The sequence below is a fragment of the Copadichromis virginalis genome, linkage group LG16 (genome assembly GCF_057382275.1).
Source record: "Copadichromis virginalis isolate Kocher_CV1m ecotype Utaka linkage group LG16, C_Virginalis_male_GT1.1, whole genome shotgun sequence".
Taxonomy (NCBI): Eukaryota; Metazoa; Chordata; class Actinopteri; order Cichliformes; family Cichlidae; genus Copadichromis; species Copadichromis virginalis.
The window spans coordinates 22683996-22699719 of record NC_140633.1 but is presented as its reverse complement, the minus strand read 5'-3'; the positions used below and the strand labels follow the sequence as shown (position 1 = coordinate 22699719).

At 39.4% G+C, this 15724-nt stretch overlaps 2 protein-coding genes across 4 annotated transcripts in view; one reads left to right on the top strand and one right to left on the bottom strand.

The window, feature by feature from the left end:
• Positions 1-15724, bottom strand: part of tbl1x (transducin beta like 1 X-linked) — a 23905-nt gene extending 8181 nt beyond the window's left edge. For all 3 annotated transcript variants that reach the window (XM_085433851.1, XM_085433852.1, XM_085433849.1), the window contains exon 1: positions 15381-15724. The gene's annotated coding sequence lies outside the window, so the exon portion shown is untranslated. The remainder of the gene's footprint in view (positions 1-15380) is intronic.
• LOC146690766 (E3 SUMO-protein ligase ZBED1-like) lies at positions 1826-8850 on the top strand. The gene is made up of 3 exons (XM_085435092.1): positions 1826-2702; positions 3085-3374; positions 8797-8850. The coding sequence occupies exons 1-3, from the start codon at positions 1826-1828 to the stop codon at positions 8848-8850; spliced, it is 1221 nt and encodes a 406-aa protein (XP_085291218.1).

The following is a 15724-nucleotide window of genomic DNA, read 5'->3' as shown; positions in this document are numbered from 1 at the left end:
AATGGGAGTCTAGAGAGAGAGATGCTGGTCTCATCAGCAGCACCAATAAAGCCTCTATCAGATGGGCACATGATGCAACCGTCCATTACACAACACGCTGTGCATTCAAGACTCCTTTGACTAAACACTGGGCCTAACCAGAGAAGATGCCAACCTCTGTCCTGCAAAGGTTTATCAGTTCAGATGAACTCAGATAAGCACAGAAGAAAAACATGAGACATCCAAACTGATTGTACGCTTACAGGATCGTAGGATTTGTAGGACTTATTAGAGGGCTGTCTAATGTGCTTAGCAACATGCAAATAAAATCAAACACATTGTTGATCGTAAACCACACGGCTCAGTTTGAAATAGAAATCTGATTCATGTCACTTATTGCACAGGTAAGAGAAAAATACTCAACAATGAAACACGTAACCCTACTTTGTGAAATGCTTTCAGTCTCTCAGCTGGCAGATTTGATTAATGTCCTGTCAATCAACGGAAACAAAGCAGCAAATTGCACTCCAGCAAAACCAGTCTTCATGTGGCAAATACACATACGAGAAATCAGATGACGCATCTGAAATACAAATCAGCGTGTGAGCAACAGTTACAGAAATACCCATCTGTTTTCTATATTAAGCTACCATTATCATCTTAAGAGTTTCCTGTCTTCACTTCGTCTTAGAGACTGTATTAAAACGGACAAAAAAAATAAAACCTCATCACAACGAACATGCCTGCATGGTGATATTGACACCATTTACAGGCGGAAGAAAAATATAGCTCTACAATCGTATCAACTCTGTCAAATGGAAAACATGTGACTGCAAAGCAAAAAATAAAAATAAAAATTGCTAGAGTTGATAAAAATCACCTAATGGGTCAATTATGAGCATCCCTCAGGCTCACTGCAGCCACTCTCACTATACCCCTGCAGCCACTCTCCCCGGGCGCCCAATGGCTGCCCACTGCTTCACTGAGTGAATGGGTTAAATGCAGAGAGGGATTTTCCCCACGGGGACCAATAAAGTACACTTTCTTTCTTTCTTTCTTTTCTTTCTATACTGCCTCTAAGACGACACCCTCATAATCCACCTTTGACCATCACACTAAACCAAACAAAGCCTGCTTAATGCCTCCTTAGTGTTCACATAGCATGTTATTGTTTCTGAATTCATGATATGTTAATGCGAAGCGATGTGCTAATCTGAATTCATGTGCATATCCCTGTATACCAGCACACTATGACCCAGACCTCAATTCAGCTCTGATTTCTGCTCAATTTATGGTCGTGCGTGGATGTCGAGTGTAGCTCTACGGCTACACAGATAACATAATTACTGGATTGAAACCAACGCAGATGCTGGAGTGCAGTCCTTCAGAAAGCCAACAGTATGTTGCCTGACTGATGACATTACAAGATTACAGCAGGTTTAAAGCAAACTGGTTGAAAAGCTGATTAAAATAGGAAAGTGTGAGTGGTGAGTGTGCACCACAAAGAAGAAGAATCACAAAATTACAAATGAATACATAAATAAGAAGCACACATTAAAAACATAAACAATGGCTGCAGAGAACAGTCTATACGTTTAAATTATAAATTGTGTCTTCTCTGCAACAGAGCGAAAGCCAGAGAACCAACAAGAGCCAAAACTGAACAAAGTAGCACACATTACTGGCTGTTCCACATAGGGCTGGGCCATATTATACCGTTCACGATAATACCGGTATAAAGTTTGGCAACGATAGGAAAATGAAATATCGCGATAGAATGTGGGCAAAATGCGCATGCGCAGTGCCTTTGTTTTCATACGCACATGGCAGAAAAAGTATGGCGGCAATGGAGGATGACACGGACGAAGGCGCGTCTTTGAATGAAGCGGGTGAGCCAGAATTGGTCAGTAAAAACGGTGCAACTTCGGTGGTGTGGAAGTGGTTTGGTTTTCGTCCATCGGATACCCACCAAAGCAAAATTTTTTGTAGAACATGCAAGCGGGCCATCGCGGCGAAGGGAGGAAACACTACAAACCTATTTTATCATTTGAAGCAGAAGCACTCCTCTGAGTACAAAAAAGCCATTAAAGCACGTGAAGAGTTGTCCGCTTCAACTAGCGAGGTGGTAAGACCAAAGAAGATGACTCAACAAACAATCAACGTAGCTTTAAATAGCTCCATGCCTTATGACAAAAGTAACAAACGCTGGGGGGAGCTAACTAATGCAGTGACACATTGTTTAGCCAGGGATATGATGCCTATTCAGAGTGTGGAAAGAGAAGGTTTCAAAAAGATGCTTAAAACGTTCGATCCACGCTACAAGCTACCCACAAAGAAATACTTCTCTAAAGTCGCCTTGCCTGCTTTATATGAAGAGATCCGTACTGAGGTGTCAAATGCGTTATCTTCGGTGGAGTTTTTTGCGTCCACCACGGACATGTGGTCAAGCCGAACATCAGACCCCTACATGAGCCTCACAATACATTATGTGGACAAAGACTGGAAGCTACAAAACAAGTGCCTCGAAACATGTTTTTTCCCCGAGGACCATACTGGGGAAAATATAGCCAGAGTCTTAAAAGAGTTCCTCAGCTCGTGGAATCTTCAGGAGGAAAAACAAGTGTGTGTGACGACTGACAACGGGGCCAACATTGTGAAAGCCGTCGCACTCAACAACTGGACCAGACTTTCATGCTTCGGACATCGTCTGCACATTGCAATAGGTACGTTTTTTTGTTTTTTTTTTTGCTATAGGTAAGTTAATTATAACGTCAGATTAAGAACTTATTGTATTAGTTTAAATGATGGTAATAATACTGTTTGTGTTATTAATCTCTGAATGTGGGTAGTTGTACTGCAAGATAGATAGATAGATAGATAGATAGATAGATAGATATATATATATATATATATATATATATATATATATATATCTCTATCTATCTATCTATCTATCTATCTATATATATATATATATATATATATATATAAGAGAGAGAGATGTGTGTGTAAATAATTGTGTGTTATACAACTTAAATGTCACATTCCACACCGCATTAATAGTGCTGTTGAAACTGTGTTTCCTTTTAAATGTATGTCTTTTAGAAAGAAGTGTGAAGGACCCAAGGATCGAACGAGCAGTTGGAGTGGGAAAGAAGATTGTTGCTGCTTTTGGCCATAGCTGGAAGCGCCAGCGAGCTCTGCAGGCTGCCCAAAAGGAACTGGGCCTACCAGAACACAAACTCATAACTGAATGTTGCACTCGTTGGGGTTCAAAGCAGAGAATGATCCAACGGCTGCTGGAACAAGAAAAAGCTATAACACAGGTTTTAGCTGCTGATAAAACCACAAGGCACCTCATGTTGACATGGCAAGACATTGAAGTGCTTGACTCGGTCAGCACTGCACTGAATCCACTCCTAGAGTTTACAGATGCTTTCTCTGCTGAAGAGTATGTAACCATTTCATGTGTTAAGCCTGTTCTTCAGATGTTTAACAATGACATGTTAAAAGTAAAAGAAGGTGACACTGAGCTGACCAAAGACATCAAAACAGCAATACTTGACTACATGAACAAAAGCTACACAGACAGTGTCACAGAGAGGCTTGTTAACATGGCTTCTTTCCTTGATCCACGGTTTCATACAGAATATTTCAGTGAGAGAGAAAGCAAAGCCATCAAAGTTCAAGTCATGAGTGAACTAGAGCATCTTGTCCCACACCAGGGTATCACAGGTTTTTCAGAAACACTTCATACATCTACTGGTGACCAAACAAATCAGGGAGCTGTTAAAAAGCAAAAGAAGAGTCTCGGGAGTTTTTTGAAGGGACCAGTTAGTGGCAAGATGGAGGTAACTGCAGAGAGGTTATCATCTGAACTGAGATGTTATGTGAATAGTCCACCAGCAGACAGTGAGTGTGATCCTCTTTCGTGGTGGAAAGTTCACACAGTAAACTTTCCCCACATCAGCAGATTAGCTAGGAAATACCTCTGCATTCCAGCAACTAGCTCTGCATCTGAAAGGTTGTTCAGCACAGGTGGAAATGTTGTAACTTGTCAAAGGTCCTCCCTTAAGCCTGCATCTGTGAACATGTTAGTGTTTCTGACAAAGAATCTTAAAACTTGAAATGTAGAAAAACTTCCAGGAGCAGTAGCATAATTTATCTGTTTTTTGTTTGTTTTGTTTTTACTCAAGAGTTTGTGCAATATTATTATTTGACTTATTGATTTTGCACACTGCACTTTTGTTACAAAGCACCTCTTAAGTTTTGTGGATATACATGATTATGGATAACCATGTATATAACAGGATAACCACTGTTGAATTTTGTGTGGCTGTAATGCACGTTAAAATAAACAGCTGCTTGTTTAAACAAAAACAAATTGATGGGGTTTTTTTCCACTAAAAAAGTTGTAGAGTTGTATTTTGTTTTGCGTCAATTATATCGTCAGTTATATCGTTATCGCAAATTTTCAAATCTATATCGTGATAAATATTTTTTGCCATATCGCCCTGCCCTAGTTCCACATATCTGACAGTGTCCCCAAGTGACACAGTGGCAACATGTAGACACGGGTCTGGTTAGCTCTGTGCAGCAACAGCACAATACTAAAGCAATATTGTGCCAGGACTGTGCCTCTGCTGCTGGCTAAAAAACGTGACAACAATGCCCAGCAATGCTGTGGCTGAATGCTTCGAGATATTTTCAGTGTTGAAATAGACAACTTAGACTTTTGCCAGTATGTTTTTCTGCCCAGTTACTGCATAGTTGATTTATTTATCCAGGTACTACAGCTTTGGATTTGATCTTATCATAGCAGATAATGTGAATGTAGAAATAGCAGGTACTAGCTGATACTCAAAGACTCACAAGAAATATGAAACTGGATGTCAGATATAAGGACAGATGTCTCTTTTCTTTTCCTTTTTATTCTTTTTGCAGAAAGACCAAGGATAGTCAGGACCTAACACTTCCCTCTACAGACGCTCTGTCGATAAATTAGTACATTCCTAAGAAACAGACATGACTAACATATGATGCAATTCACAGAAGGTGGCAGTGTTGGGGGAGGGGGAACTCAAATTGTCATGCTATGCTGTTACAGCGTTTTTCCAACTTCCTTGTTTTGAGCTTCACATTTTGAACTGTGACCACAGAGGGATATCAGATGAAAGACTGGAGAGTAGTATGAAAGCTGGTCAAATCTTAATTTGTATGAAGTGAAATTTCAAATTAGAGACTTTTTTTTGGAAAAGGGGTGGTTATAAAGCTCAGAAACCTGCTTCAATACATAAACCAAGAGTTTTAAATATCAAGCTGCTCTAAACTGTGCAAAAACAGAGCAACAACAAAATATTGATATTCCCCTTAAGGAAAATGAAAGGATTACATATGAAACCGTTTAAATGCAACTATTTGAGCATTTAAAACAGCATGTGTTGATTTAAATGTGCATAGATAGAAACAAAAATTCACAGCAAATTGAATAATACCTTGTACAGAAATCTTAGATCTTTTCCTGTGAAAACCTCACTAAAAATCCAATCAAATGCTTTCTGAACATCAACATTTGGCTGTAAAAAAAAAAAAAAATAATAATAATAATAATAATACAGCAAAGAAAAACACACAGGCATCTCCTACACATGCAGGCTGGAATAGAACGATGTTAAAAAAAAAACCCTGCATACCACGGACCCCATTTTCTCCTGAACAGTCAACTCCTGACAGATGTGCAAACAAGACCTGGAAACAGCAGCCATTTTCTCTTGAACTGCTCTGCTGAGTAAAACCCGCCTTTGAAGCTTCTGGTTTGGGCTGCAGTCTGGGGTGGGGGTGGGGGGGTGGGGGGGGGGGGGCAAAGGGGACAGTGGAGGGGTGCATTGTGATAATGATCCCCACACAGGTAATCACAACAACAACAACCATTTGTGCATTGTCCTTTGCCTTTCTCAGTGACTCACTAAATGACAGTCAATGTAGGTCGGCAAATGATGGGGGATGGTAGCCTTTGGTCTCTAGGGGAAACACTTCTCCCATGCTTGCTATGGGTGGAAACACTTAATGTTTACCAGGGGTGGCCAGCCAAGTGCAATGGAAGTCTGCAGGTTTTTCATTCCAACCAGTGACTACACCCACACATTACAACACCTTTGGATGAGTGCATCTTACACGTGAAATTACCTGTTACAGTAATGAGTTGCGGAAAAGAAAAGAAAAAATCTTTAGGCTCTCCAAGCCATGGTTGGCCATGCTTGGAACTACAAGGACTGGGCTACTAGATCTTTCAGCATGATGAGTCATGAGGCTGAAGCAGCTGGCATAGTTGTGTGACCACTGCAGCTTCTGTCTGCCTTTTTCTTTTTTTTTTTTCCTTTTTGAAGTCTACATGCAAGCATGTCTGCATAGGTTGTATACCCATACACCTTCACTCTGTGTAACCAAATACCTTTGCAAATGGACACAAACATGATACCATGAATCCCACATAACACATTAATGAGCGCATTCAGTCCCACTAGAGCTTCATCAAACACACCCAATCCTATGATCCTCGCAAATTACAAGTCAAATTTGAACTCCTTATTAGACACAGCAATATGAGTGAATTTGCACTCGCAAGAGAGACACTGGAAAAGAGGGTTTCTCCCTGGGAAATGATTGGAAAATGGCAACAGACTAAGGATCACTGATGGAGCCACCATAATTGTTTCCATTCAGGACCCAAGATCCACCCTCATGCAAAACTCGTCAACATCAAATAAAAATGTCATCTCTCACTTGCATACGGGCGACATTTAGTTTTCTCAGTTGAAACCAAACTAGTATTATAGTGTTCAAAGAAGGAAATTCCCAGGTGTCTTCTCTATTAGCGCAGACCCTACATTTGTAACCATAAGAGAGCAAAACATCAATTATTTTAATAAACAGAGCATATGACTCAAAAGAAGATGAATCTGTATTTTCATCATCAAAGAGTACACTCTAAAACTGCTTTAATTTTATAACAGAAGAGGGCTAAAATGACTGATTATTTCTAGTAAAAACATCTAAATGAGATCATCCATCCATCTCTCTCAAACGTTACAAAATTATTAACTACTGTTAAGTCAAAATGTAGCATATTTATTCCTTAAAAATAAAAAGTGCTATATTACTCTAATCATTCTTAACAGCTTTTTATCCACTACATGAAACAACCTGCCCACACCTAGGCACATTCTTGCCTAAATGATTTTGGTCATTTTGGCTGATGACAGATGCATCATTTTGTCATGCAAGTACAACAAATTATTGCATATATTAAAATGTTACAATATCGGATTAGTTTAAAAGCATACAGCATGGAACTGGAAATAAATCTGATTACTGACAAGCTACACTGAAGACAAAATAACCAGGTTACTGGTAAGCTATTAATTTGGCGTCTCCAGATAAGCTTCTTTCATACATACAATCACACAAGCGTATCGAGAACTAGTCACTGTGGGGCATGCCTGTGTATATGGCTTTGTGGGGGTGGGTGGCGAATAAGTACATTGTGTGGAGAAGATTCTGGGACACAAAGCTTTTTTTTTTTTTTCCCTTCATGCTGAAGGCAGCACACAAACAACATAAAAATCCACCTTTCCCATTGCTCAGTTAGAACTTCACAAATTTATGTGGTTTTACATCTAGGCCAGTGCATACCAAGCGAAGCGGAGAGTGAATTATCTGCACGTCTGATAATAAACGCCTAAATGAATAATGAATAGAGCATTTGGAAGTGTTTTGGCTGTGTTGACATTACGCAAATGCAGCCATTGTCTACACCACTGACAGGAACTGAAAGTATTACATCTCTATGGGAGTGTACAGTATGTCTTAACAAGCTTTTGCATAAACACTATTTCACTACCCGAAAAAAAAAAAGTAACCATTATAGCTTTTGTGTATTTATTCAATAGTAATAAAGAATCCTTAACAAGTTAGTAGTCATTTCAGAGGCCTCTGCAAGGCATTTCTTTTTCTTCATCAAAATGAGGATAGCACAAATGAGCTGTAAACACCGAGACACACCAGTGTAGGCAATACAAGTGTTGCTATGGTGACCAAAGGCTCTTGCTTCTCTGTCAACAGCTGCTCATGCCACCCTAAATACCCCCACTCTCCTTGAGCTTTCCTTCCATCTGACATCAGGGTCAAGCAAACAAGTCAGACAAGCGTGCTGAAAAACTGATCTTCATTCTAAGCCATCTCACGGCTGCTTCTTTAGCCAGCATTTACACCGTGTAACACTAACAGCAACACACCAAAGATTTCCCTTTGTCTGTGTCCTCCACACAGCATCTTCCATGCTGAACAACTGACTGCACACGAGCAATAAAAGTTTGGGACATTTTAGGGTTTCCTCTTGCAACCGCATGAGTATATGGGTCATGGAAATACACACAATTATAGACAGTCACAGAATACTACTACCACATTTTACAGAAGTACATTCATTTTTGCTTCTTGGCCAAAACTATGAAATTGTCTTATTGCGATATCCTGTTGCAATTTTAAGCATAAACGAAGAAAACAAAAAACTAAACACTGCTATTGCTGTGTAATAAAAACTGATCTTAAATACTGCTGCATATACATCCAGCTGCTGCATGATGCACTTAGCCTCACCTCAACTCTATTCTGTTTTTTTGAATGCCTTTATTAAGGCTTTCAGTTGGCGTGCATTTAAATGTCAGAGTTGCATGCATTAACTTTCTGCCTTCTACCATCTGTAGTTTGTGCTTCTTTGTTCCTCTACATGTCCTCTCTCATTGTGTCTTTCTGCAGGGATCTCTGGACTCAGAGCTGCACGCTCCTGGTCTTCAGATACAAGCCCTCTGAGCTCAGTGTTTGTCGTTTCCCTGTAGTCTTCTTTTCTATCTTCGCTTCTAGTGTCAAGCTTCAAGTGAAAGCTTTTTTCCCCCCTCCATCCCCGCTGTCACCACATGCTTGCTCAAAGAAAATCACTGGGTTTCTCTCTATGATATTGTAATTAGGACATATCATACCGTTCACGGTAATACCGGTATAATGTTGGGCAATGACAAGAAAATGAAATATCGCGATAGAATATGGGTAAAATGCGCATGCGCAGTGCCTTTGTTTTCATACGCACATGGCGAAAAAGGCACGGCGGCGACGGAGAATGACAAGGGCGAAAGCGGATCGTTGAATGAAACGGATGAACCAGAATTGGTTTGTAAAAATGCTGCAACTTCAGTGGTGTGGAACTGGTTTAGCTTTCGTCTGTCAGATACATAACAAAGCACTATTTTTGGTGGAGCATGCTAGCAGACCGTCATTATTACCGTTTTTTTTTTGGAAAATACGGCACACTTAAAAATCAATCATTTGATTTTTCTGAAAATCGACAGTGCCCCTTATAATCCCGTGTGCCTTATGTTTGAATTCTGGTTGTGTTTACTGACCTCGAAACGATTTTATGTGGTACACGGTGCTCGAAAATCTGTCAAATGTTTTAGTACGACTTTGCTAAGCTACAAACCCGCACCACTTGATGGATTGTTGGAGCATTACAGCTATCGTAGGCAGGAGCCTCCGGAGGGATACGTACAGTGCTTCAACATAATAATACCGTATTGCATGTGTATAAGCTCTTTTTAAGTTTTGTGGATATTATACTTCGTTATGCTGAGGATATGTCGGCCAATTTCCACTGGAAATGCCTTTAGGTTAAACTGTCAGCAAGGAATTTGCATTTGTACTGTTACATTTTTATATAACTTTAATGCAAAAAACAGCTGCTTGTTTAAGTGAAAATACATTGATGGGGTTTTTTTGCACTAATAAAATTGTGGAGTTGTAAAGTATTTTGTCTAGTGTCAATTATCGTCAGTTATATCGTTATCGCAAATTTTCAGATCTATATCGTGATAAATATTTTTGGTCATATCGCCCTGCTCTAATTGTAATGGCATTAAAATGGCACTGGTGTGATGCTCGAGCCATACTGCCTGCCTCAATCTCTGCATATAGCTACCTCACTGAACAGCTGTTGTCCACAAAGACAGTGCTGCTGTTGCAGCACTACTATTGCCAGCCCACAGAGAGAGCAAGAGAGATACCTTTCACCTTAATGCAAGTTTCCAACATTGTGGTACATGGCTGACAGCCCACCTGGCCCAAGCACCTACACACCACCTCCACAAATAAAATGGAAATCACTTATTATGAGGTGGATGTTGGCTAGTTGAATGAACTAACCTACATAACATGAGGCTGTCAACAAGTACTCTAAATTGGATTATATAATCAATATAATCTAACTATAAAATACATACAAATAAATAATATTCTTTGGAAAAACAAAAACGACAAGCAACACTGTTATGCCATTTGTCTTATCTTGCAAGCCACACATAATGCAATGCAGAGTTTCTACCAGTAAAGTTTTTAGACCCAGCAGCTGGGAACAGGACTGTTAATGTGGAAATATTTACCCACAATGTTGCACAGTGGCAGAGTGGAAACAGCAGAGCTGCTTGCTGCTTCAGATTTCAGACACACAGCTGCTGGTGCAAGGAAATACAGGGAGCAAACAATTAAGCCTACCACAATAAGGTAAATCTTAATGTGTTAAGTCACAACATTTCCCTGATTATTTTAATTTAGTTTTTCAAACTTCTTTATAGCTCTAACTACTAGAGGCTAAATTCAGTCATCAGGATCCTTACATTTTGCACTACACCAGCAGACAACCTAAAAGCATGGACAGAAGTTACAGCTTGTCACTATCAGTGACTGAAAATGAAATGTAAGTCCAGGGTCTGACAAGAGTGAATAATTCTGTAACAACCATGTGGTTTTGATGGCATGGAGTTCACAGCTGAGCTCAAGTGTGATTTGCACTCAAATCAATCTAAAAATAAACAACGTTAAATAAAATAACTATGTAAGACATGATGTCTCATTGTAGTGGTATGCCTGCTTGCAGACATGCTGCAGATACGTCTAATATGCAATAATGGTTTGAACCTGAGTGGATTTTGATAAAGGAATAACGAAATGTCTTTTTTGGCCAATTCTAACAGCCCTAACATCATCCAGTCCTTTTGAGAACTGTGGACTTTCAGTGTTACTGACAAAACCCAAGCATGCACACATATACTGCAGGGTTTCCACCAGCATACTGCAAACCCAGAAGCCCAAGCAACTGCAAAGTTTGAATTACAGCCTTTCAAGTGACTGGAATTATAAAGAGATTTTAAAAAACAAACAAACCAAAAACATACAGATGCTGATTTTTTTAAATAAATAAAATAATTCAGAAACAACTGTGAATCCATCATAAGCAGGGGATTCTCTCACATATCAAATCGCAATATTCAATCAATATTTAAGCCCAGTTTCCAAAAGGTGCACAAGTCTTTGTTAAATGATGTAGCACGGAGTGGCTAAGATGATGATGACATACTTTGCATGCATAACTACACTGATTGCTCCACAAAAGATAAGCTTACGTGGCTGACTCAGGATGAAGATTAAGACGTAGGCAAAAAACACAATATGACCATCAGTAAAGAACTTTCCCACTCTGGCAAGTATGTGCTTGCACAACTTCCTGAAAAGTCATCCACCAACTATTTCTTCATTCATCCTTCTAAAAAGTAACAAAAAAAAAAACCAAGAAAAAAAAAAATCAAGCAAGTCACACTTAAGAGATGTGATCATCTGCCTACAATTGAAAAGCGCTAAACATTAATACTTAAATTTTTAACAGATACCTAAAGGGATATATACTTGCTCTACTTTTATTCTAAGTAGGGACAGAGGGAAGACACCATAGGCTGTAGCTCACACAATGATAAACAGCACCACCCTAACACCAAATGATGTCCAAATAAATAACTACAGCCTTCAACTAGTCAGTACTTGTATGGCAGTTATTTTAGAGTAACCACCAGTGCACCAGTTGGCTGGTCGCCACTGAACACTGCATGTCTCTTTTGAAGGGAGAGAATGGCCCACCTTCCTCCATGGTCTATCATAAATAAATACTGCTACAGAAATATTTGGACAGCCCAGTGAAGAGATTTGCAGCACCACAAGGCTGACACACAGGACTTCCTTGCCCTACTTATGAAGAGGGAATACATTTCTGTTTTTAATACAGTCTCATTGCACTGTGGATCTGATGTTTTCTTACAGTAGTTAGATATAAATAAGTTAAAAAAAATAAAATAATAATTGAACTATTATGTTTCATAGACTGTAGGCCATGAGATGGGTTTTTTTCTTCTTTTAAAACACAAGACCAGGTATTGCATGGAAGGTAAAAAGAACACCTTTCATCTCAGATCCTGTCACGAAGCAGCCGAACAATGTTATTTGGCTATGCCCCCTGAGGATTCAGTACAAATGGTAATTGTGTCAATTTATTGGAACGCCAAATAAAAAGACAGATAAATCCACTAAGAAAAGGAGGATTTAAAGTCTATATCATTACTCATACTTTATAGAGTATTAATTCTAATGCTGAACATTAGAGATTAATACAGGCAAAACACTGAAACTAAATCCTGGTGTTCTTTTACCAGGTGGCACTGAACCTGTAACTTTTGTAACTACTGTAATTAGAGTTCAACACAACTCATACAACAAAGGACAGGTTTTCACCACACGGTAAGCAGTCTAGATTGGGTTATGGAGAAATTATTTTACATAGCGTGAATGATGTTATTAAATTTGGCTGGAGTAGCATTTTAATTCAGCCTCAATAAAGTCACGGACAATCTCAGCAACAGCTTGCAAGTTTATTTACTTGAAGTCCAGCATTTGGGGTGTTCTGAATTCACTTTGCTTCTATTGCTCATCTCTCTTCCTGCACTGACTCAGTGACCCCAATTCTAAAGCAGTAAATCACATTAAACTGCAGCAAGACTTGAATCTCCTACATGTTCGCTGTTGTTGCAGTGTTGCCCACCCCTTACTTTATATTGAGTCATCACAGTTGTCTTCTACATTCCCACCAACTACTGGACTGAAGTGGAGCAGCTGGTTGCAAAAACTGTTTAAGACACTCGTCACACCAGATCTTTAGAAAACAACACAGCGCAAGAAAGTGCATTTAAACAACTCAATCTAAAAGAATATCCTGCTTGACACTCAAACATTTTACACACCAGTCATACATGAGACCTTTTCTTTTTTCCCCTTACTCTTTGTAAGTGACATTACATAAACAATTAATGATAATTTGGCATTACTATCCAGTGTGCACACACTCCATATGTATGGTAAATTTGCAAGGTAAACTATTAAGCACATAAAATAAACTATTCACAGTACAGGCTGGAAATGAGATTATAAGTGTTCGTTGTAGACGTGCCCCTCCTTATAAATTAGGTCATCAATGAGGATTGGGAAGCCACTAAACTGTAGCCTCAAAAAAAGTCTAGTTAAAAAAAGAAGGAAGAAAAAAAAAACAAAAAAAAAAAACAGACTTCTTCGTGTGAACTATGCCTCAAATTTCACAGGACCTTGGAAAAACCATTATAGAAATGGAAAATGCAAGAAAAGGAAGGAAAGCATTTTTATAGACCTGGGTGTTCAGCAAATTCAAAATCATAAAAAATGTCTCTAAGTAAAAGTAGACATTCCTGCTGCTATAAATAAAAAACCAGCAGAAACTCCTTGGTTTGAAGAAAAAAAAATTCACTGGATGACACTAAGACCAACTGTGAAGTATGGTGGAGGTAGTATTATGGATTGGGACATTTTTACTTCAAAGGCCACAATTAAGGCCCAACTGTGACATTTACTCTTACTGCTAGCAGTTCAAAAAGTGATAAACAAAACTGAGTTTAGCCTTCCATAACACTCCTAGTTTCTCATGTGGCCTCTTGAGAAAATTAATTGGCCACCCCGCCTTACAGTGCTTGAAGTAACAATGAAATTGACACAGTAATAAGAAAATTTACAAGAGAATGGCATGATTGAGATCAACGACCTCAAGCTTAGGAGAGGTTGGTTTATGACACAAGATAATCACCCAACGCCAAAAAAAAAAAAAAAAAAAAAAAATTATGAACCAACAATGGAGAGGTTAAAACAGAAGAAAATTCCTGTTGTAGGGTGGCTGTGTTGGAGTCCTGCCCTAAAGGGAACTGACATGCTGTGGCATGGCTGTTCAGCAAAAAATCCCAGAAAATATGTAACTCGTATTGAGATCAAATAACATTCAAATACTGCCACTAGGTCAACAAGAAATGGGAGCATCACATTGACATTACTTATGTGGGCCACTGAAGTAGAATCAGGTTACAGAATTTAAATAGCAGGGGTTTTAGCCAGTCCTGGCATCTGAATCTTTTTTATATAGCAACATTAACATTTTTGTTTCTCTTCTTGGTGAACCGGTACAAAAGCATGACTGGTCCACATGGCATAGAGCCTATCCTCTTAATTAAAAGAAGTCAATGTTTATCCTTGTTTTTAATTATCTTGGATATATTCAACTGGGAGAAGGCCAAAACTTGGAATAACCTGGATTAAGATGCACTTTGATTCTCTTAAAGCAGACAAGACTGTTGAAGCTGTATCCCATCATTCCAGGCACTATTTAGAGTCGTAAAAGGCAGGTCAAACCACGTTTCTCAATCTCTCATTTCTCTCCTAATGTAGTCTGTGCTTGTTGAGTGTTATGTAGACATGCATTATCACAATTTATATTCCTTCCTACACAGCAGAGTTTCTCTAAAAGCGTCTGCCTGTGCTGTGCTGCATGGTAGAAGGTCATAAGCTTAACAGTAACAATTTAAAACTGGAGTTATACAAGAGCATGAACTGGCCCTTGAAACTGGTGGCACTGTCTAGTACAGTTGAATTTCTCTCCCCTCCCCCACACATGCGCTTCCTAAGTCTGCATGACAATATAAATATGTATCATTCATGCTTTAGCTCAAACAAAATGACCTAAAGTGCAGCTTAATGTTGTTTGACTTCAGTAGCACATTTCCACCAAAGTAGACAAACTAATCAGTCACCACAATGGGACAACCTTGAACCTCTAAAACTTAAGTCTGTTTAGTAAAAGTAGTCCACAGGTCGGCTACATAAGGTTAAGCATGAGTATGTTTCTTTAAGAAAAACAACAATGTAGCAGAAAAGTAGGCTGTTTGAAAAATCATGAACAAAAGAGGCTAAATTAAAAGGCGCAAACGGGAATTTCAACACACGTGTGGAGTCAATGGGTGACTAAGCTTTGTGCCGGCAAGTATCCTCCTAATCAACGCCGTAATCACCAATTTCTCAAAGTCATTATCCTCTTTGCTTTTAACCCACATAAACACACAAGCAGCCTGAATGCAGTGCTGCCCAAAACAGTGCCACTCGACCTTTACTTAGCTTACCTTTTATTGTGAGTGAACTCGTGGTGTCCGCCGCCACCTCTTCCTTCTTCTTCCACAAGGAGAACCTCCAACTTCAGCGAGCTAGCTACGACTTTCCTCCCATTTTGATTACCGTCACATTTCAAGTTCCGACCGCGGGTGTGAGTGTGTGTGTGACTCACTGCCGGCTAAATTTGCTGTGCTAACAAAGCGTGTTCACCCAGACACGCACACGCGCGCGCACACACACGCACAACTGGCGGTAAAGTTGGAATAAACCCGAGTTTCTGTGGCTGAGGCTGCAGGCTACTCTCTGTAGAGTTTCACCCTCACCGTTCACTGAGAACAGGAGCAGAAAGAGACAG

What these genes read in the sequence shown, in the direction of transcription:
- LOC146690766 (XM_085435092.1), top strand. Translation starts at nt 1,826, where the DNA reads ATGGAGGATGACACGGACGAAGGCGCGTCTTTGAATGAAGCGGGTGAG. An exon ending in TCGTCTGCACATTGCAATAG is followed by an intron (nt 2,703 to 3,084) that starts GTACGTTTTTTT and finishes TATGTCTTTTAG; the next exon opens with AAAGAAGTGTGAAGGACCCA. An exon ending in ACATTGAAGTGCTTGACTCG is followed by an intron (nt 3,375 to 8,796) that starts GTCAGCACTGCA and finishes GTCTTTCTGCAG; the next exon opens with GGATCTCTGGACTCAGAGCT.